The 20,630-nt window shown below is 51.4% G+C and overlaps 3 protein-coding genes and 1 long non-coding RNA gene across 8 annotated transcripts; 2 read left to right on the top strand and 2 right to left on the bottom strand.

The window, feature by feature from the left end:
- Positions 1–3,224: 3,224 nt before the first annotated feature.
- On the bottom strand, positions 3,225–3,761 carry LOC109740411 (uncharacterized). Its single transcript, XM_020299467.1, has one exon. The coding sequence runs from the start codon at positions 3,759–3,761 to the stop codon at positions 3,225–3,227; it is 537 nt and encodes a 178-aa protein (XP_020155056.1).
- Positions 3,762–10,592: 6,831 nt separating this feature from the next.
- On the top strand, positions 10,593–12,332 carry LOC109740423 (AIG2-like protein D). 4 transcript variants are annotated; one of them, XM_040392016.3, is made up of 5 exons: positions 10,598–10,875; positions 10,947–11,015; positions 11,173–11,287; positions 11,520–11,600; positions 12,095–12,332. In XM_040392016.3, the coding sequence occupies exons 1-4, from the start codon at positions 10,696–10,698 to the stop codon at positions 11,567–11,569; spliced, it is 414 nt and encodes a 137-aa protein (XP_040247950.2). In that variant the 5' UTR covers positions 10,598–10,695; the 3' UTR covers positions 11,570–11,600; positions 12,095–12,332. The 4 variants fall into 4 exon arrangements, with proteins under 4 accessions (XP_045085645.1, XP_040247950.2, XP_020155074.1 ...); XM_020299485.4 differs by having other exon boundaries at positions 10,608–10,835; positions 10,943–11,015; positions 11,173–11,265; XM_020299484.4 differs by having other exon boundaries at positions 10,609–10,875; positions 11,173–11,265.
- Positions 12,333–12,743: 411 nt separating this feature from the next.
- LOC109740422 (auxin response factor 5) lies at positions 12,744–20,430 on the bottom strand. Of its 2 annotated transcripts, none has more exons than XM_020299482.4 (14): positions 19,962–20,430; positions 19,706–19,824; positions 18,421–18,519; positions 18,276–18,332; positions 18,025–18,180; positions 17,846–17,930; positions 17,656–17,746; positions 17,349–17,513; positions 17,117–17,239; positions 16,968–17,043; positions 16,742–16,871; positions 14,426–16,272; positions 13,692–13,882; positions 12,744–13,383 (listed from the first exon to the last, which is right to left on the bottom strand). In XM_020299482.4, the coding sequence occupies exons 1-14, from the start codon at positions 20,011–20,013 to the stop codon at positions 13,185–13,187; spliced, it is 3,390 nt and encodes a 1,129-aa protein (XP_020155071.1). In that variant the 5' UTR covers positions 20,014–20,430; the 3' UTR covers positions 12,744–13,184. The 2 variants fall into 2 exon arrangements, with proteins under 2 accessions (XP_020155071.1, XP_020155072.1); XM_020299483.4 differs by having other exon boundaries at positions 18,255–18,332; positions 19,962–20,426.
- On the top strand, positions 18,357–19,566 carry LOC141025545 (uncharacterized). The gene is made up of 2 exons (XR_012187256.1): positions 18,357–18,545; positions 19,174–19,566. It is a non-coding gene; the product is annotated as an uncharacterized lncRNA (long non-coding RNA).
- Positions 20,431–20,630: the final 200 nt, after the last annotated feature.

Here is a 20,630-nt window from a genome sequence, read left to right on the forward strand (position 1 = left end):
CTATACGTGAGCATGATGCATACATGATCAACTATTCAACTTATTAAGTCCTGAGAATTTGGTTGTGCTTCTAGCCAAAAAATGTTTCAAGATAACACTTTCGTGCATAGAATTGCTCACAACTTGCAAAGTTTAATACATAGGCATACATGATCAAGAGTCAGTGATCTTTCATTCCATAGCTAGCACATGCCAGAAAGATCCACGAGATAAAGAATGAACCGATCAGCAAATTCAGCAAAATATGACATTTCTAGATTTATTCAAAGAATATGCAAGAAAGTTAGACCAACATGTAGATTTTGAGAGTGAACTAATTGATTTATAAGGCATATAAAATCCTTTTTGGACCCATTCAATTGGTTTCAAATCTACATTCGAAAATAGAAAATGGACTGCAAGAGCGTACAATGGTAAAATCGATGTAAAGGGAACCTGCCAAGATTCAGTGTTAATTGACTCACGGCTGTTACGTAGTAGCAGATACACGTGTGCTGGTTGTGCACGCCATCTCCCATAGTTCCTCTTGTACCATGAAGTATGCAGATGGTACACACATGTTAAAAAAATGTATTTACTGGTCAGATGGTTTTGTTAATCAACACACTGCATTTATCAAGTTGTATAAGCTTCATAGATAGTGTCAAGTAAACTGCAAGATGTAAACTTAAAATAAGATGCCAACAAATACTTCCCTTTTCAATATCCGATTGCTCGAATATCAATGATGTTTTGACAAAGAGAAGTAAACTCTTCGAACGTTTGAAAAACACCAGCTTTCCAAATGCATATAAAGATGTGTGCGCTTCAGTTTGGATAGTGCACAAGTCTATGTAGCCTGTGTGTACATTACCGAAAAAGGCTTTCGCCCCGCTTTATATATAAAGCAAACCGCCAAGAGCACACATACACGGACTAGTTCAGAACACACACACCTAAGTCACAAAACGAGAAGTACAAAGGTTTTGCTGAGGGCACAGCTCAACAAGCCCAAAATAAATAAAAAGGACGCGGCCGAGGCAAGGCGTCTAATCCGGCTCCGGGGGTGGCGGAGGGGGCGGCGGCGACAGACGGACGGCCATTGAGCGAAGGTCGGCGATGAAGGCGGTGATGGCGTCGCGGTCCTGAGGGCGGCTAAGCGGCCGCCAAAGCTGCAAGTAACCAGACAGTTTGAAGAGAGCGTCAGTAGCCCGTCGAAGAGGAATACGCTGGATCACAAGCTTATTGCGAATCGTCCAAAGAGTCCAAGCTAGAACCCCGATCTCGAGCCACCTAATGTGGCGAGAGGGGGAAGGGGAGTTCTGGAGTTCGGCGAAGAGGTCGGGGAAGTTGGTGTGACACCAATCGCCTCCCACTGCCTCCCTAAAGCAGCTCCACATGAATTGAGCTGAGACACAGGAGAAGAAGATGTGATTCGAATCTTCGAGGGTACCACACAGGGGGCAGATGCCGGACCCAGGGCCATTGCGTTTGCGGACCTCCACCCCAGACGGAATCCTACCGCGGATCCATTGCCACATGAATATCCGAATTTTCAATGGCAAGCGGATGGACCAAACCGCGGGGAGGGGGGCAGGAGCGGAGGAGGGGGCAATGGCCGAGTAGAGGGACTTGGTGGAGAATTGGCCCGAAGGCTCAAGACGCCACCGAACCTCGTCCGGGCCCGCATCCACCGCCGGCTCGTGGAGAGCGACGCAATCAAGTAGGTCAAGCCACGCGGCGGCTTCCGGGGGCCCAAATGGCCTCCGGAAGGCGACGCGCCCTAAGTCAATAAGGGCCCTCTCAACGGAGATTAAGGGGGCGACAACAATGGAGAAGAGGTCGGGGAACGGGCCGCAAAGGGGGAGTCTCCCGCCCACCGGTCGAACCAGAACAGCGTCGCTGTACCCGATCCAACCGCGATGGAGGTTCCGATGCGAAGGACGGGAAGCAGTTGGACAACCGATTGCCAAAACTGGGAGCCACCGGATCTCTGACAGAAGGCGAGGGGCTGACCACGCAGGTACTTGTTCCGGATAATGTCAAGCCAGAGACCACCGTGTCCTTGCGAAATGCGCCAGAGCCAGCGGGTGAGGAGGGTGATGTTCATGCGTTTAGAGCACATGATACCAAGGCCTCCCTGTTCACGGGGCTTGCAGATGTCCGGCCAGCTAACCATGTGGTATTTCTGCTTATTGTTGTCACCCGCCCAGAAGAAACGAGATTGAATTTTGGTGATCTCATGGTGAAGGGTCTCATGGAGGCTGTAGAAGCTCATAAGAAACAGGAGGAGGCTAGTGAGGGAGGAATTAATGAGGATCGTCCGAGCCGTCTTTGACAGCCATCGGCCTTGCCAAGGCTCCATGCGCGTTTGTAACTTGGCGACCGTGGGGCGCAAGTCCGCGACAGTGAGCCGAGAGTCACTGATGGGGGGTTCCCAAGTAAGTCGTGGGAAAGGAGCCGAGGCGGTTGGCGATGTCAAGGGCTTCAGCCGGAGAGTAGCCCATAACCATCACATCACTCTTGTCGAAGTTGATCTTGAGGCCAGACATTTGTTGGAAGCAGAGAAGAAGGAACTTGAGGTTAGCAATGTCCGTGTCCGAGATGAGGGGTAATCCCACGAATATGGCCAGCGGTTTTGGCCTTATCTAGGATGGCGGCAAGCGCGTCCACCACCATGTTGAACAGGAACGGAGAGAAAGGATCGCCTTGTCTAACCCCACAGAGGGTGGGGAAGTAAGGACCAATCTCCCCATTGATGTTCACGGCAGTGCGCCCGCAGGACACCATCTGCATCACCTGGGTGATCCAACGATCGTCGAAGCCCTTCCGGAGCAAAACTTCCTGAAGGAAGGACCAACTAACAGTGTCGTAGGCCTTGTGAAAGTCAATTTTCAGGAAGACCGCCTTGAGGTGTTTAGACCGCACCTCATGGAGGACTTCATGGAGAACTAATACCCCATCCAGGATATACCGCCCTTTCACGAAGGCGGACTGGTTGGGGTGGGTAATGAGGTCTGCTAGCAGGGTTACCCTATTGGCGTACCCCTTTGCCAGAATCCGGAAGACCACATTGATCACCGTGATCGGGCGGAACTGGCAAATGTCGGAGGCCCCCGGCACTTTGGGAATGAGCGAGATGATCCCATAGTTGAGGCGCCCGAGGTCGATGGTCCCAACGTAGAACTCGTGAAAGATGGCCATGATTTCCGGCTTAATCACATTCCAGAAGGTCTGGAAGAATTTCACGGAAGGCCGTCCGGACCCGGGGCCGAGGAGGGATTCATGCCTCTAATGGCCGCCCAGACCTCATCCTCCGAGAATGGGGCCGTGAGAGCGGCATTCTCCGCAGCGGAGACAAGCTGGCGGCCGGACCAGCAATCGAGGGCCAGAGAAAGGCCGCTCCTGGGAGAGGCGGAGAAAAGGGATCGGTAGAACCCGTCGACATGGGTCCTAATGTCGCTCGGCGAATGCAGAAGGGACGGACCGTCCCAGAGGAGGGGGATGGTGTTGCGTCTACGGAGGCCGTTTGCTATGGCCTGAAAGTAGGCCGTGTTCGCGTCGCCCTTCAGGACCCATTTATGGGAACCCCGCAAACGCCAGTAAGCTTCCTCGTCTGTGTAGATGATGGAGAGTTGGTCTTCCAGGTCATACCGAGAGAGCCACTCATCAGGGGATAGGCCGACCGTGTCAGCACGGAGGTCAAGTGCCTGAATGGCGGTCAGCAAGGCCTTTTTTCGCTCGCGGAGGTCACGACCCAGGTTGGCACCCCATCCCTTCATGAACTGTCGGCCGCGTTTGGCACAGAGGTGCCAAGAGTCAATAGCAGAGGGGGGCGGAGGTGAGGAAGAGTCCTGGTCTCCACCCAGCGAGCCCCAACAGCCTCCACGAATCCAGTTTGGGACAACCAGAATGTCTCAAACCAAAATCGGGGAGGGATCGGAGGACGCTCGTCGGAGGAGGACAAGAGAAGAGGGACATGGTCGGGGCCAATCCGAGTGATAGCCCGAAGAGAGGCCAGAGGGCAGCGGAGGTCCCATTCCGGGGAGACTAGGACCCGGTCCAGGACGGACTGGGTCGAGGAGGCTTGCCGATTGGTCCAGGTGAACCTGGCACCGATCCTATCTATTTCGCGAAGACCAAGATCGGCAATGCAGTCATTAAACATCTGCATACGTGCATAGTTGACATGGTCATTGCTCTTGTCTTCCGTGAATCGGAGGAGGTTAAAATCACCTCCGACAACCACCGGAAGGGAGGCCGCAGAGACCTTCCGGTTAAGCTCCTCGAGGAAGGACGCGGATCTACAGTGGTCAGCCGGGCCATAGACGATGATAACCTCCCATTTGAAGTTCAGGGCTCGTTCATAGAGCTCCATACTAACAAAGAACTGGCCCCGGTCCATACTCCCCACCTCGAAGGTGGCATCCTTCACACCTAGAAGGATGCCACCCAAATGGCCGGCGTTCCCACTAGAAGGGAGCCAGTGCCACGCAAAGAGGTGGGTGCTCAGCCAGTCAAGCTCTGGCAATGAGAAGTCGGAGTGCATGGTTTCCTGGATCGCCACTATGTCAATATGCTCATCGCGCACGTACTCGATGAGTTGGCGGCGTCGGCCGTCATGGCCGAACCGGCGGATGTTCCAGAATAAGGCACGCATTAGAAAACCATTGGGGGGCTGCTTGACCCCAGGACGCGGGAGGCGCTTTGGGCGCGGAGAGCGGCAGTGCGAGAGCGGGTGCGGCCCCGAGGCTCAGCCTCCACCACTGGTGGGCGACCAGCCGCCCTACGGGGTTGTGACGGGGTAGCCACCGGAGGAGGGCCCGAGGGGATGGAGGGAGCGGGGAGGGTCTGGCGGGCCTCCGCCAACTTCCCATCAAGGATCTCGCGAGCCTGGATGGCCGCAATCTGCACTAAGGGGGGAGCGGATTCCCCCCTGAAAACAATCGCGGAGTCTGACGCAACCTTCGCAAGGTGACCTAGAGGAACCGCTTCGAGCGCAGAGAATGAGCAAGTAGAAGCTGAAGGGGGGCGGCTGGCGTACCCGGCTCCAGGTTCCGGGCAGCGGCCCGAAGCTCCGCCCGCTCGGGGATGGGCAGAGCAGGGCTACCGTCCGGCCGGGCGGCCTCAAGCCTGACACTCCGTCGCGAGGCCGTCCCCAGGGTGGAGGAGGACCGACCACGGCGGGAGTAGGCCGCGCACCGTGGGGGAGGGGGCTGGGAAGCCACGGGGGTGGTCACCCGAGTCTCGCCCTCCCCGTCGGGGTCCGCCGTACCCGCGAGGAGGAGAAGCGGCTGGGAGCAGTCGAGGCGCCGGGGGGATGAAGCAGGAGCTGGCGACGCGGGATCAGGGGCGGGAGGACCCCCAGTTACTGCCGGCAGCGGCGACGGGGAGGGAGCGGCTGCCGGGGGGTGGGGGTCCTCGGGGACCATCGCGGGGGAGGCGAGCTGGGGACGAGTGGCGCGGCACCCTGGAGCGTCGGCGAGAAGGTGGACGGGGAGGCGCGCGTCGTGACGGGGGTCCCAGCCGTAGGGGAGGCCAGGACGGAGGCGGTCGGCTGCACGTCCAGGATCGTCACGGCAGGGAGCGCGTCGGGGGAGCGGGGAGAGGAGGCCGGGGCGACGATGAGGCTGATGTCGGAGGCATCACTCCCCTCGGAGGCGGCTGCAACCGGAGAAGGAGGAGGCGCAGCGAGCCCAGCTTGCCGCCCCCCACGGCTCGAGGACGGGACCGGGCGAGGTGGCGAAGGGGAGCGGGAAGGGCTGTCCTCAGATCCCTCCTCATCATCGGAGTGGTGCGACCGAGGGTGATGACGACCGCGGTAGTCATCCTGGGACCCAGGAGGAGCGCCGGGGGGGGGGGGGGGGGCGTCGTCGAAGAAGCGGGGCCGACCCACATGGTTGGGCGGCTCGGGAGCGATGCGAAGATCAAAGCCCTGGTCGTTGAAGAAGACTCGGATGGTGGCGCGCAGCTTAGAGAAGTCGAGGCACTTGACTTTGACGCGCACCTCCTCCTCCTTACGGAGGGATAGCTCGTCGACCACCACCACCTTGCCAAGGATCCGAGACATATTGCGGATCACCCGCTCGGACCGGGCAATGTCAGGAAGCCCGACGACCAGGATCCAAGCAGTGTCAATGACCGCGACGGCCTTGGGGTCGAGGATCGGCTCGGAGATGTCGACGACCAACTTGTTGAGGGCGAGAGTGATTTGATCACTGCGCGTGGCGTAGCCGTGGCTGAGAGCGTCGGGGAAGACCACCGAGAAAGCGCCATTGGTGGTGAGGGTGGCCTACCAGTCCCATTAGCGACGATAGAGGTGGTTGAGCTCAGCCTCAATCATCTCGGGGGAGGCGACACCATCAATCACCGTAACGAGCGCCTGGAGGGAGGGGGAGGGGGGACGTCCGGGAGCTCGATGTGGAAGAACCCTAGCCCCTCGATCCCATGGCTGTACATCATCAACTCCTCGTCGATAGGCTTGTCCGGGCACAACAGCGCGGGGTGGGAGGGATCCTTGCAAATGTAGCAGCATGGGGGGTTGACACAGTTGACCTGGGAATGACCCGCAATGCCGCAGTTGAAGCACGGCGGACTGGGGCGGCCAGAGACAGGGCCAGACACAGCCGAGCGGCCGGAGGCCGGCACAGGGGCTGCCTGTTGGTTTGCCCGAGCCTGCCCGCGCCGCTTCTTCTTTTTGGCCGCACCCGGGCGACCGCGAGCCTGGCCACCCCCAGCACCACCGGCGGCAGGGGGACCAGAGGAGTTTGCGGTGTGCGGCGGGATGTACTTCCTGGCCGGGGCAGCAGCGGGTTGGGGAGGCGCACGCGGGGAGAGAGGACGGGTCGGCCGAGGAGGGGATGGGCTGCGCTCCCGACGTCGGGGCGGGGAAGGAGAGCGCCGCCGCGAGGAGCGCCAGTCGCCCGCCGCCGACGGAGGGGAGCGGGACCGAGCACGCCCATCGAAGCAGCTTGGGGAGCGGCGGTGGTCGCGGCGGTCGTCGAAGCCCTGCGAGCGGCGGCTCTCCCGGTCCCGGAGCTCGCGCCGCAGCTCATCCTCGCGACGGGCGGCGTCCGGGGAGGGACGAGGGGGGTCGCGGCGGTCGTCGTAGCGCCGCTTGCGGCGATCCTAGCCGTCGTCCCACTCCCGCGTCATGGGCGGAGCCAGCGGACAGGAGAGGGAGGCGGACAGGGAGGAATCCGGGCCGGTGGTCGCCGGCGAGGGAGGACGAGGAGGCGGGTGTAGCGGGGCGGGGGATGGTGAGGAACTGGAGATCTCTTCGGGAGAGGGGGAGACCGTGGCGGCGGGGTGGGGGGACGAGGGGCGCGGCAGGCCGTAGGGTAGCCAGATCGATCGAGGGGGCTCAGTGGGCTTAGGGCACGGAGCCGGCCCAAGGATCGAAGGCCCAGCCGCCGCGGCCCGGGAAGAGGCCTATGAGCCCGAAGGGCCAGGCCAGCTACCCGGCGCGAGCGGGCCACCTCCTCGCAGCCCAAAGGGGCACGGCCCAGGACAGGGAGCGGGGCACCGCGCGGAAGGGTTTCCCCTTTGCAGGGAGGAGCCGCCGCCGCCACCGTCGCCGGGGCAAGGGGGGGCGAGGCCGCCGGCCAAGGGCGACGAGGGAGGGAGAGAGGACGGAACTGACGCGCAAAGGAGCCAAACGCGGCGATGAAGGGTCGGAACGGGGAGCAGCGGGGCACTATCACGCCGGCGGGCGGGGAGGCGGGAAGAGCCGAGGGAGTCGCCGGCGCCAGCCGAGGAGGGGACGCCGTGGACGCCCGCCATGAGGACCGAGCCGAACCCAAGTCAGACCGGCCCGCCACTCCCTAGGAGCGGCGTCGGCGGCCTCCCGAGCCCCGCAAGGCTGCGCCTTGGCCCCGAGGCGGACGAGCAGAGCTCATTAGCCGGTTCTGGGCGCGCCGCCGCGAGCCGGAGGCAGAACCTCCGCAACGGGAGGCTGAGCCAGCGGCCACGCTGGTCGGCGACGCACGAACCGGGGGGGCGGGGGGGCGGGAGGGGCCAGGGCAGTCGGCCAGGGGGGGTCGTCCTCCTCGGCGAGGTCCGCCCAACGGATCCGCGGCAACACCTCGAGGGAGGACGGGAGCGGCGAGGAGGCAGGCGACGCAGGAGGCGGGGAAGCCGGGCGGGGGAGGGGGAGGGGGGGGGGGGAACGCCGGCCGCAGCGCCCGCCGGGGGCGGGGGCGCGTCGCCAGGGCCCGAGACTTCCATCTCCAAACACGCGAGAGTATAAGAGGTTTTCCTGTGTGTACATTCAAAGGAACTTATTAGTAACCTGAAAAAAAAGTATTCTCAATAAGAAAACCTGTAAAGTGAAAAACTTGTATGCACAAGTCAGCAGGTAATCAATCGTGTAAGCTAGCCATTGTTGTGATACACAAGACATAAAGAGCAGTTGGTACATCCAAATTCAAAAACCAGAAAATGAAGACAGTCATAGCAGTTGGCTTTCTGAATACCGACTACAATATTGCATCCCAAGCTGTCAACAGTATGTGAACTCACCATCACTGAGTCTAATAGTTATGATATGAACATCTATGAACCAAGAGCTGGCATATCAGACTGAATTATAGGGGATTACCACTCACATCACATGCACCTTCCCCAGCGGTTCATCCGAGAGTTGAGAGACTGCGTTTGCATTAGGCATCAGCTAGAATAGAATATTGTGAGCTGCGTCTGGCTTGGAGCCAACGATGTTGTGCTAATTTCCCCATTTTCTCTACATGGCAGCCATTCCCAAGATCAAGCACCGTCACAATTGGAATTGGTACCCTGGCGGTGGTAATCATCTGCCTAGACCAATTTGACTTAGAGAGATCTGCATAGATCAATTTAACCTGGAGCATGCTGGAAGATCGGATCAACAAATAAGTAATTTTGGAACATAATTAACGGTCGCTATCCATTGGAGATCGGATACGCTGCGTTAGAAGCAGGGGCCGTATCGCCCGCGTCATCTGGCTCGACTTGCCTCCGCTCTCCACCTGCAGCAACCTGGCCTCGCCCGGCTCGCCTCCTGGATCTGGATCCCCCTTTTGCCGGCGGCCGCCCGCCTCGCCCGCCCAGCCTCTCCGCCTGCGACTCGCCATCTCGCCTCGCCAAACGATCCCGTCGTCCTCTCGATGGACGAGGCGACCAAGCGGCGCTCCTGTTTTTTTTCTTTGTTTTTTTTAACGATCGACCGAGCAGTTCCCCAGTCCTGCTAGCTACATGGGCTAGGGACAGAGGCCCATTGTACCCGGGAAAAGCGCCCCTCCAGAATTTTTGGCCCAAGTTAGCAGATGCGGTTCAGCACAGCAAATCTAACGGCCTGGAGTTGCTAAAGAAAAAAATCTAACGGCCTGGATGGCCAGATCAGGAAAACAGATGGTCAGAAACGCATACGGGACATGGGAGGGCTGGAAAATGGCTCAATTTTACTGTCCTAAATAAAAATAAAATAACTAGATTGAAATTATACAGAGCGTTCATATCAGTCAAGTAACAAGCTGGCCTCCATCTCAGGTGTACTTTCGCAACTTTTATAAATATATGGTAAATTGAAATCATAGTAAAAATATATTCATCAGAAACCATAAAAAAAAAACCAAGTTCCTTCAGTTTCATAACGCATTTAGAGAGTACTAGTTCATTAGTAACCAGGGACATGTCTTGTCATCCTAGGATAAGTGGCATGAATATAGTCGTCTAGATTTGTCTTTTCCAGCCAATGAGGGCACTCCAATGTTTTCTTCTGCATACTAGCCAACCAAGGCAAGCAATTTCGGCCTTAGTTATCACCCGAGGCAGCTCTGCAGCTTAGTTGTGGTTCAAGATACTATCGCCAAGGCTCCATAGGCTATAAATCGAATAGGCTGTAAATTCTGAATTCTTTCAAGGAGATTATTGAAAACGCATGATGTGATGTGATGTGAAGCCACGATGATGACTTTGCTTGATATTTTATCCTTTTCTTTTTGCAGTGGTTGATGCTTACTCCTCGATAGGCTCAATGCTCATGATGCCGATGCCACTTCAATGTTGTTGAAAAGTTACGGTGCCTCCTTTTGTTCTATGCCTCTTTCACTGACCTCACACCATTGAAACATTTGATCACTTTGTTTTTGCAACATCTCCGTGTTTTAGAAATCCTTTGAATCAAAGAACAAAGAGGGAGTCCCTCGTTGATGTTTTACTCAAACAGATCCCCACGATTCGGAGATTGTACATCCATGGTCAGCAACCTTAAATAAAACACAATGTCACCCTTTAAAAAACAAGGACCTTGATAAATCCCGAACGTTCGGATTTTAGGCATGTCATCCGAACGTTTTTTCATGGCAACTTTAGTTGATGCAAGGTGGCAACTTTAGTTGTTAAGACATGACGACTTTGTTCTAATTATTTTTTTACAAAATTATTACGTTTGCCAACCTCGTGTGAACTAAAGTTGTCATAAAAAACATTCAAACTGCCATGCTTAAAATCCGAACGTTCGGAATTTATCATTTCCAAAAAATAATGTCTAGACTGAGCCACCCTCAAGGGGACCCATCAGTAGTGAGCACGCTCCAACTGCTCGCCCGGCCACGTCATTTGGACCCACCTGTCATACGAATGCTGATACAGTACCAGATACGCATCTTCGTGCAGCGTTCGGCCTCTGTTTCGCCCTCCCCTCTTCGCAGCTGTCACCGGCGGCTACTCTCTCCCCGCATGGCGTCGCCTCCTCCGCCGGCTCCCGCCGCCGCGGCCGCCCACAGCGTGTTCGTCTACGGCACCCTGATGGCGGAGGAGGTCGTGCGCGTCCTCCTCGGCCGCGTCCCGCCGTCCTCCCCCGCGCTCCTCCCCAACCAGTACGTGCGCGCGTGCGCCCTCCGCTCCACTCCACCCGGTGTTCGTCCTGTGTTCTCCCTCTCCCTCTGCGCCCCCTGTCGCTCTTCTCACGTTGCCTTTTTCGCAGCCAGAGGCTCAGCATCAGGGGCCGCGTCTACCCGGCGATCCTGCCCGTCGACGGCAGCAAAGTCCCCGGGAAGGTGCGCGCAATCCCACACACACACATCGCGTATGCTTGGTGTTAATTTTCTTAGTCTGACGAGTGCAAGTTAAGATGTGAGAAATGGCGAGTACTGTCAGTATGGAACGGTTGAAGTGCAGAACGAGTGACAATCTGTTCCTGTGTCTGTGCTGCAGGTTTGGCAGGGGATCACTGACAGGGAGCTCGATGTGCTGGACATCTTTGAGGATGAGGAGTATGTCAGGGAAACTGTTGGCATCTCGCTGGCCGTAAGTCCATTCGCCGGCCTAGGTCTCTGCTCCAGTCGATGGTAGCCGGATTCATGCCGAACCACAAAATTCAGTGGAATGTTCAGTTGAAATCAGTTATCCTGACAGCCTTTTTCATGATTGTTTGGAGGCACGCAGATAGTACTGTTATCAAGTGGTTTTGTTCTAACATGAAAGACCACCTTTCTTTGGCATCTTAGAGAGCAATTCTTCGCTAGACTGTTCAAACAGGATTGAGTACTTTGGGTTTGCAGGATTCGGCGGATATGATCGCCTATGCATATATATGGGGGAATGTGGATGATCCTGACCTCTATGGGGAATGGGATTTTGATGTGAGTGTTTCCCTTCATGCTAATCTTGAGCATTTTTTGTATTGTGAATGAAAGGCAAACAAACACCGCCACTATGGAACTCAGCGCATGCACCAATCTGGTGATGCTATGAGAAGCAAAGCTGTTGCAACATACTATGTTTATTAAATTACACGTATAATGCTACTACTCCCTCTGTCCCATAATATAAGAACGTTTTTGACACTAGTGTAGTGTCAAAAACGTTCTTATATTATGGGACGGAGGGAGTATTTGTTAAACAGTCTCCATTTGCTCAGCTGATACGAATTCTGATACGAAGAATAACATCACTAATTTACTAGCTCTAAGAAAAGCACGTGCTTGATTTAATGAAGTTCTGAGTATGCCATTATGTGCTGCTCACCGGTGGCGGTATATGCTGTTTGGCAATGTCTTGCTCTCTTCGGTTTTCTGGGACATGTTTCCGTAGTATCCATTCAAGCACTGACCTGTATACTATGTGGTATCTGTAGGAATGGAAGAAAGTGCATCTGAAGGACTATATTACAATGACACAAGATTTCAGGGAGGAACTGGAACAGCTTGAATCTGAGACACATGATTGAAGCTTGCCAATCATTCTTCCAGAAGGATTAATTCGCCAATTTATTGTATGTGCTTTGTTCAACCAGCTCTAATGTGAATTGTAAATAAGATATTCATCGGATTGCCATCAACCTAGCAAAAAAATAGTTTTCATATTTTGTGACCAAGGCTCGAGGTGTTCAACTCTACGTTTTTTCTGTGCTTTTTGGATCCCTCAATGCTGCTTGAGACACTTGCATGTGAAACAAATTAAACTTGAATTTGTTTTGCGTATGTTGTACTAGCCCTTTTGCCTGTTCATGCGATGTGCTGTCATGTAAAATTTTGCCTATGGTATATACCTATCAGTCACACTCTTCATCCCTCTTGATCAATGAACAGTTAATAAGTTCTGTCACAAAATTCAGCCAAAATAAGGGGTAGAGAAAGTCGTACTTTCAAAAAACATGTGTTAGAGGTAGTCCTGGCAATAATCAACAAAACTCATCACATTTCCAGTATGCCATGAACGGCTGACAGGTCCATTTGTCGGATTTAGAACCAAATTTCATATGGGTGTTTGATAAGACCAAACAGTAGATTGAACCAAATTTCATATCGCAGTTCCATCTTTTTTAGTAAACCTAGCAGTTTCTATTTGGGGATGGTGACCTTAACAAGGGCTACACACAACCCAACAATAGTCCAGTACAAATGTTCTTCCCAAGAACATACTATCTTCAGATTTGCCTAAGTGTCTCAGGTCTCTAACAACTCTGGGAAAGTTTTCAGTTCTCATCCCTACTACTCGTTTCAACTGATAAAGCTACATATATATCCAAAAGAAAACCTAATCTGAGGAGCATTTTCCCTTACAGCTATAAGCTGACACATCTAAACTACATTCTTCACTGCATTTCTTTTGCAGCTTTGATGATGGCTGTAGTACACATGAATCCATAATGGTGAAGACAAATAGTGAATACAACTAACCAAGATGTTAACATGACAACTATGTGAATGCGCCTCTAAGTCATGTCATTCGAATTGGTCATAGGGGCCGATGGAAGGGTTCCCGGAGTTCTGCTCGTAACGAGGCTTCCAAGTATTCCCTCCATCTGAGCTGCTGCAAGCCTGGTTGGGCAGAACATTGCTCCCTAAATCACCATCCAGACTCATCTTCTGCACTTCTTGAGGGGACAGGATCCTAATGCACTTGACGCAATTCACAAACTCCCTGCATCATCCACATGAAAAAAATTAGGGCAAGCGATGGATAGAATCTCTCACCGTGAACATTCATGTGCACATCCTATATGCATCAACACAAACTTAGATGTATGAAAAGAGGATAGTGGCACCAAACACAGTCTATTCCAGTTTTTTCTTCCCGTATTTATGTTTCAGTTATGTCAGTGTCCTGGATTGATCCTATTTCACATTTCTAGACATTTCTACATGTGTCCTTTTGACAAACTATATTTGGTTCAGACTGGGAAGTTTAGAAATTCACTTAAACACAGGCAGAAAGGCAGATGGACTTACTCCCATGGGTCATCGCCGAGAAGTAGGACGTCATCCTCATGATCTGTGTAGACTAGCTTCCAACCTATTCTCTGTCGGTCTTCAAGTTGCCCCTCTATACCAAACATGCGGGCCAAAGCTTGATTCAGTTCTCCATATCCAGAGAACCTACCGATGTCAATGGACCGGCCTACAGCTCCACGCTTGTACACCTACAAGACACAGTTTAAGCTAAGATACAAAAGGGGGAAGCATACAACAAAGAAAGCATACTCTCAAGAGAATATGGCTCCATAATGAGCATGGGCATACGAGGGCCCCGATTTCCAACTGACCCTTTAACAAGCTTTTAGAGCTCTTATGTGCCTATGTGTGACCACCTCATCCACTACACATAGAAGTGTCATCTTACAACATATATCTCATGCAATCAGTTCTTATCTGAACCATCAACCACCATTTCGAACATTATTACATACAGAATGTAAAATTTATCTTGGTAAAAAACTGTAACTTTGCTAAACTATAATTGTTGTTGGTGTATTCCTTTTTTAAAACTTTTTTACAGGCAATTGCATTGACATTATTTTATAACTAGTTGCTGGATCATAACTTAGTTTTGAGATAGTCATGTTCTTAAATATCTCAGTGGAGGGGCTTAATTTTACTATTTGGTAATATAGGCACCACACAACATATACTGCCTTAAAAATCGTACTTTCAATAGGATAAGCACATAATAGAAAAAGGAAAACCTTGGTGAATGTACGCATCCTCTGTGGTGGAGCAGCAGGAGGCCAAGAACTTCTGTTCATTAAGGCACCATCATTAATTGCAGAATCGATGGAATTAAAAGCCATATCTGATTGACCAAATGACTGTGAAACCATGGAGGTTGATATCTCTTGACGGGCATCCTTTTGCATCTGGTAGTTGTTCTCATCATCAGTTGAGAAATGATTCTGATACTTCACAGAATCAAGTGCATTTTCCAACAAGCCTTCTGTTTCCATAGGAAACCCTAACGGGCCATCATTGTTCATCCCAAAGAGGGCACTGTTACTTGGATCCACACCTTGAATTTCTACATCAGGAAGTTCATCTTTGAACATCTGGTGCTGGTTGAAGTTAGAAGTGGCGAAACCTTGATGCAGAAGTCCATCTGTTTGTGAAGGCCATAATGAAGTCGCTGACGAAGCTGTTTCCAGGTTGTCTGTTGGCAGTGCATTGTTCATAAAATTTTGAAGGCCGGACACAACATTTGGTAATTTCGAGGTGATCGCACTTGACTTAACACCATTGTTTAACTTTGGCAATTCCTTGGTCGTTACTGGAGTGACTGATACAGCTTCAATGGGGGTCAGAATTGACATCTGAGCAATAGAGTGTGGCACCTTCTCTGTGCTGATTTTGCAATGATCATTCCTGCCAATGGTTGGCTGCACAAGATGGTTGCCATTAGCTGTGGAAGGGGATGTCGAACAAGAAGGTATTTCTTCTGTAACAGCAGATTGTGCAGCACCCGGAACTATCATACTGTTACCAGTTTTGGGGATCACACTGGTAGAAGAGATCTGTGCAAAGGCAGCTTCTGACACATATGTAGGTGCAACCTGTTTCTGTGAAGGCTTCTGCTGTTGCTGCTCTTGCTGAATGGGCGGTGGCAGTTGTGTTGTCTGCGATGAAGAAGTTCTGCAGTCCTGTTGGGGCATCACTTGTTGCTGGGCAAGCGAATGCGAATTCGACAACTGCTGTTGCATGTCTACAAGAAAATTTTGCTGCTCTTGGATTATTGGTAATCGTGAGAGTGTAACTGCGGACTGTGACATCAGTGACTGCTGCTGTAGTTTCTGTAACAGCTGCAAGTGGAGTTCCTGATCAGACAATTGTGTTTGCTGACTTGCCAGATTAGCTAGCTGCCCAGGCAACTTATTTAGCTGCTGCTGCTGCTGTAACTGTTGGTGAAGTAAAAGCTGTTGCTGCTGCATTTGCAAATTTTGGTCCTGCAGTTGATGAGACTGAAGCAGGTGCTGGCCACTGGCCCCATGCTGGTTTTGAGTTGGTGATGGTGGTGGTTGTTTTTGTTGCTGTTGTTGCTGCATCTGATTCTGGAGAATTACCTGTGCCTGGACAATATTAGTTTGAGCCTGGGCCTGGCTTAGGGGAATTGCTTGGATACCGGACTGCTGTTGCCTCTGCTGATCTTGCTTCTGATCTTGGTGATTTCTGATGGCACCTAGTTGATTCAATGGAAGTGCTGCATTTGACAAATCATTAATAGGTTTCATTTGCTGATGGAGTTTGGGAGGATTAAACTGCATGCTATTCTGCTGTAGTAGATGGTTCTGCATATATAACTGCCTTGCAAGATCGGCAGCGCCAATATTTTGCATCGCAGGGTTACTCGCTGATCGGAGGTACTCGGACTGCATGGCTGTGCTAGCTAATGAGGAGCTCTGCTGCCGGTTCATATTCATCCACTGAACCAAACTCAGGCCAGGCATTGTAGCACTCTGGGTTTGAGGGTCCTTTATGCATATCTCCTCACCAAGCCAAGGCATTGCTCTCTTCATAAGACTTTCCATCTCCAACGACTCGTCATCTGTTAATTCAAATTTAGAAGAGCACGAAGCATGCAAATCATCAGACATGATATGGTAATATGGTTAGCATTCTCCAATTTTAAGAACAGTGGCATCCATTTACTGACACATTTCAGCTCAATCTACTGTTTGCAAGACAACCTACTTGATTATCTGTTGGTATGTTAAGATATGCAGACAAGTTATCTGTATGGCACGTAAACTACGGTAGAATCTATATTCATATGCTTCTTTTGATGCACTTTATGTGCTGGAAGACTAAGAAACATAGTATATTCTCTTCCATAAAAGAAGATAAAAAGTACCAGAAGCAGTCAATCACCATTCCACCAAGTAGTCTTTACGTATCTTTGCAGTTAAGATCTTTACCCCCCATACATGCAGTTAACATAGTGATTTGAAGAAATTCACGTCTTTTTTTTTTACTGCAAGAATTCACTGTCTTTGTCATACTTATACCAGACTTACCTAATTGCCTAGGGCGCTTCACACCAAAGAATGGCTGGGGACAAATGAAAAAAGGAGCAGCAAGCGGTTCAATCTCCCAGATTGAAACTCTGTTCCTTCTTTCTCCTGCAGCCGACTCGTCCCACCCAACCTATCAGAGAAAATCAAATCAGTGAATCAGAAAGACAAATGGAGAAAGAATAACACAGTGCAAGAGCTGCAATTAGGATGGTGTTTGAAATCCAACCTGTAAGCTGCGCCACTGGGAGTTTTTCCATCTCACTGGATCTAGATCACTTATTCCAGTTATCGTACCCATGTAGCTGAAAAGTATTAAATATGTCAGCACTACTTGGAGCTTCAGAGGTAAGAGTTTGTATGGGTAATTTGACATACCGTCTTGTTCCTAGTTCCTCCGTCTCGCACATCATGCGGAAGCGCATCCCTAAAGAGATCTGATTACTGTACATTGCCTTCTGGTATTTGGCAAATGGGATAACAAATTCAGTAGGACTGGCCCTGAAAGTCCACAGTTCAAAACATAGTCATGTTAGGTACTGAATCTACGTAGAAACTTTTAGGTAATTAGCATGGTTATTGAAACTAAACCGCAGATTTAGAAGCTCACCTAGGGTTATAAAATATGGTAAACGGGCTGGTGTTGGCAGAAGCATGTGCAGCTGCGGCAAGGACCCCTATGTGCATACTGTCGCTTGAAAGTACCGAAGACGATATGTTCGTGGGCTGTCGGTTAGCGCGCCTGATTCCCAGTAGAAGTTGCTGCTTTTCATCTCTGGAGTGTAGCAAATAAAACGAAATGTGGCATTTACATTTCGAGTTCTGTTCTCTATTTCAAATAATCTGCTGCTAAAATTGGAACTCTAGGATGAACCGATGTATGCTTTCAGAAGATGGACGGAAGCATGGGCATTTACCTAACGAATATGACAGAATCACCAGCAAATAGCTTCTTGCCACTCACAAAGAGGCTCCAACCAGTAGTAAGTAAATGTCTTTTGGGCTGACCTGGTCATTACCAAGCGCAATAATATTAGTTAAACTCGAATCGTACTCAGTTATTGCAGCAGAAGGAAGCTCTACTCAATTGTACTACATTTTCTGTACCCCGAAATATATGACGGAATGTCCACACATTGTCATGTATATCCCTGGCCTGCAGCTCTTGGCACGGAGGCTGCAACGAGAAATCCTACAGAACAGAGTAACGAAATTAAGATGGCACCATGATACTGGTACATGAGTTTTAGTCACGGAAAAGACCTGGAAATCTGATGCCTGCTTACCAGGGAAGGGAATATCTTCTCCGCTGCACGGCGAGGCACGGAGAAGCCTCCGTGTGTGCTCGTATCGCTCGCGGTGAGCGTCTTGCAGAAGAACTCCATCTGTGGCCTCGCTTGTCTTAGCGCAAGCTCTGACAGCTGCAACGCCTCTTTTGCATACTGATATAAACCCAAGATCAGGACCAAGACAGGGCTCAAGGCATTGAAACATACAGAGAAATATTGGGGGAAACCTGCAGATTTTAGATGCTTACTGTATTCACTGGCTGAAGAGTCATCTGTGCGTACACCTCATCAGTATCCGGGTCTGCCTGAAAAATCAAGAGACGACATCTTTTCAGAATTGATGATCGCGGGCGCGCCGTGTCAAACAGTTTGGACGACGGGCTGTTAGATTACTTGCAAAGTGACGCTGTGCAGAAGACATATCAACTTTGAGGGAAGATTGGGGTAGCTCGGTACGTGAGCTTCCACATCCTTTTGCATAGAAGCTGCAACCTGAACCAGACACATACCAAGCCCAAGTAAGTTCCTTTTCTATGCCTACTATTAGTGAATAAAGATGCAACACAGCGCTTTCCTCCATATAAAAAGTAAGAGCAGCATTTTTAAATTATGAAGCAATAGATAGAAAGGGAACAAAAAACTTAAGGTGGCTAAACCAAGTACCAGGTATTTTGGACAAGCGTTTTCCAAAAACAAATCCAGCCGTTTTCTGTACACGTATGCACTGTTATCCTACCAATCATACATTGCTAAAACTTTCCGTTGTAAAACATGAATTATCTCATGGAATGATTGAGGAAGTACAAGCATTCAAACATGCTGCCCTTTTTATACACCAACTTTCTGCGGCTTCCCTAAAAAATTAGGAGAAAAGTAATTTTGAAGTGCAGAAAGTGCAGCCTCATGAGTGAACTCCTTTTAGATGAACTCTGCAGGCCATAGGTACACTGCTAAAGTGTTCCCCCCACATATCATCATGGGCAACGCAGCCGAATGTCCCACATACATTAAAAAAACTTATTTTTTTGCTGAACTTTTTAAAAGGGGAGCACAGTTGCAGAATTAGGGATCGATCTTTTACAGAATCCATCAAGAACACCGTTGCATTCAGCTGAAAATCTTTCTGAAAGCAGGCTGTTTTTTCAGTGCAGAATCAGTGGAAGGTGCAGCAGGAATCAGGACCATAAATGCAAGCAATACAAAGCTATACATGGATGCATGTTGCATGCACCAAACTTGATAACAAGAAAACAGTACTCCTATACTCTACAAGGCACCAAAAGCCAACAGAAGGAAAGGAAGCAAGTAGGCCCAGAGCTCCCAACAATTCCTCCAATAACCCAAGAATACCACTGGCTTGAGAAAGCAATTAGTAGCAAGCAAGTGTAGCCCTCCAATCACAACTACTGAAAATGCAACATATCCATGATAGCATCTCTCTTTTTTTTAAGAAGGCCATGTTATGAACCCTCTTGAACTTCAAAGGATTCTCCCATGGCAGATTAAATCAAAAACTTATTTAAAAAAATCAAATGCTTACTCTAAAAGGGGTTATAGAGCAGGGAATCGATTTAGTTGGTTAGAAGCACAAAAAGGAGGGAAGATTATCATTCAAGAACAGAAACATGAGGAGCATAGACCGAGCACTGCGCAAATGGCACCCATGAAACTTACTCACCTGCTCACTGTGGCCTTGGGGGAAGTAGACGACGAGGCTGCCCACCGGCGGCAGCGACACCAGCGGGCCGGCGCAGGCGTGCCACAGCTCCCCGTTGATCGCCGGCGCCTTCCGCTCCCCTGCGCCCACCGCCGCGTCAGCGACCAAGAAAAGGAGAGACCCTTCCTTCCTCTTCCAGCTGTACCACCTCCGCCTCGTCGAAGCGCGGGGAGGGGCCGGAGAAATGCGCGAAAAGCAAGAAAGAAGCAGCAGGTACCTTCGCATGGAGCCGGCGCGGCGACGGCGGAGCTTGCCGGCGACTGCGCCATGGCCGCCTCCTCACACGCGGAAGCTTGCTAGCTTCGGCGGCTCGCGCGCATGAGTCACAGAGGAGCGCGCGCGGCGCCGAGTTCTTCTTTTTCGTCCCTTTTCGCCGGATGGGTCCTGGTCACCGGCTGGCTCGCCGGCCGGGCTCTTCCAGAAAGCTGCCGTGCCCCAGCGAGCGGCGGCGGCGCCTCCGTCCCGACAAGCTAGACCAGAAGCAGCAGCAACACGGAGACCAAGGACCCCGTCTAGTCCTACTACTAGAGAGAGAGAGGGAGCTAGAGAGAGAGGGAGGGAGGGGTGAGAGTTGTGAGCTGCTGCCGCTGAGGCAGGCCTCTGGGCTTGCTGTCGCTGGTTGGTGCGTCGTGTGTGCTGCTGCCTGTCGGGAGTTAAAACCGAGACGCTTCTTCTGTCTCTCTCTCTCTCTCCTCTTTGAGTTCTTTTTTATACTCCGTTTTTAGTGAAGTGAGTCTCGAGGGGGGAATCGCACCCGAGGGAGGGAGCTCCGAGCTCGTCTCCGCTTCAGCTCGGCTCGCGGTTTTTCGGGAGGCCATTTCGTGCCTTTTTCTAGTGTTTCAGGAATTATCCCTTCTTTTCAGAAAAGGGGCAATAATACCAACTC

This window comes from Aegilops tauschii, chromosome 6 (assembly GCF_002575655.3).
Source record: "Aegilops tauschii subsp. strangulata cultivar AL8/78 chromosome 6, Aet v6.0, whole genome shotgun sequence".
Lineage (NCBI taxonomy): Eukaryota > Viridiplantae > Streptophyta > Magnoliopsida > Poales > Poaceae > Aegilops > Aegilops tauschii.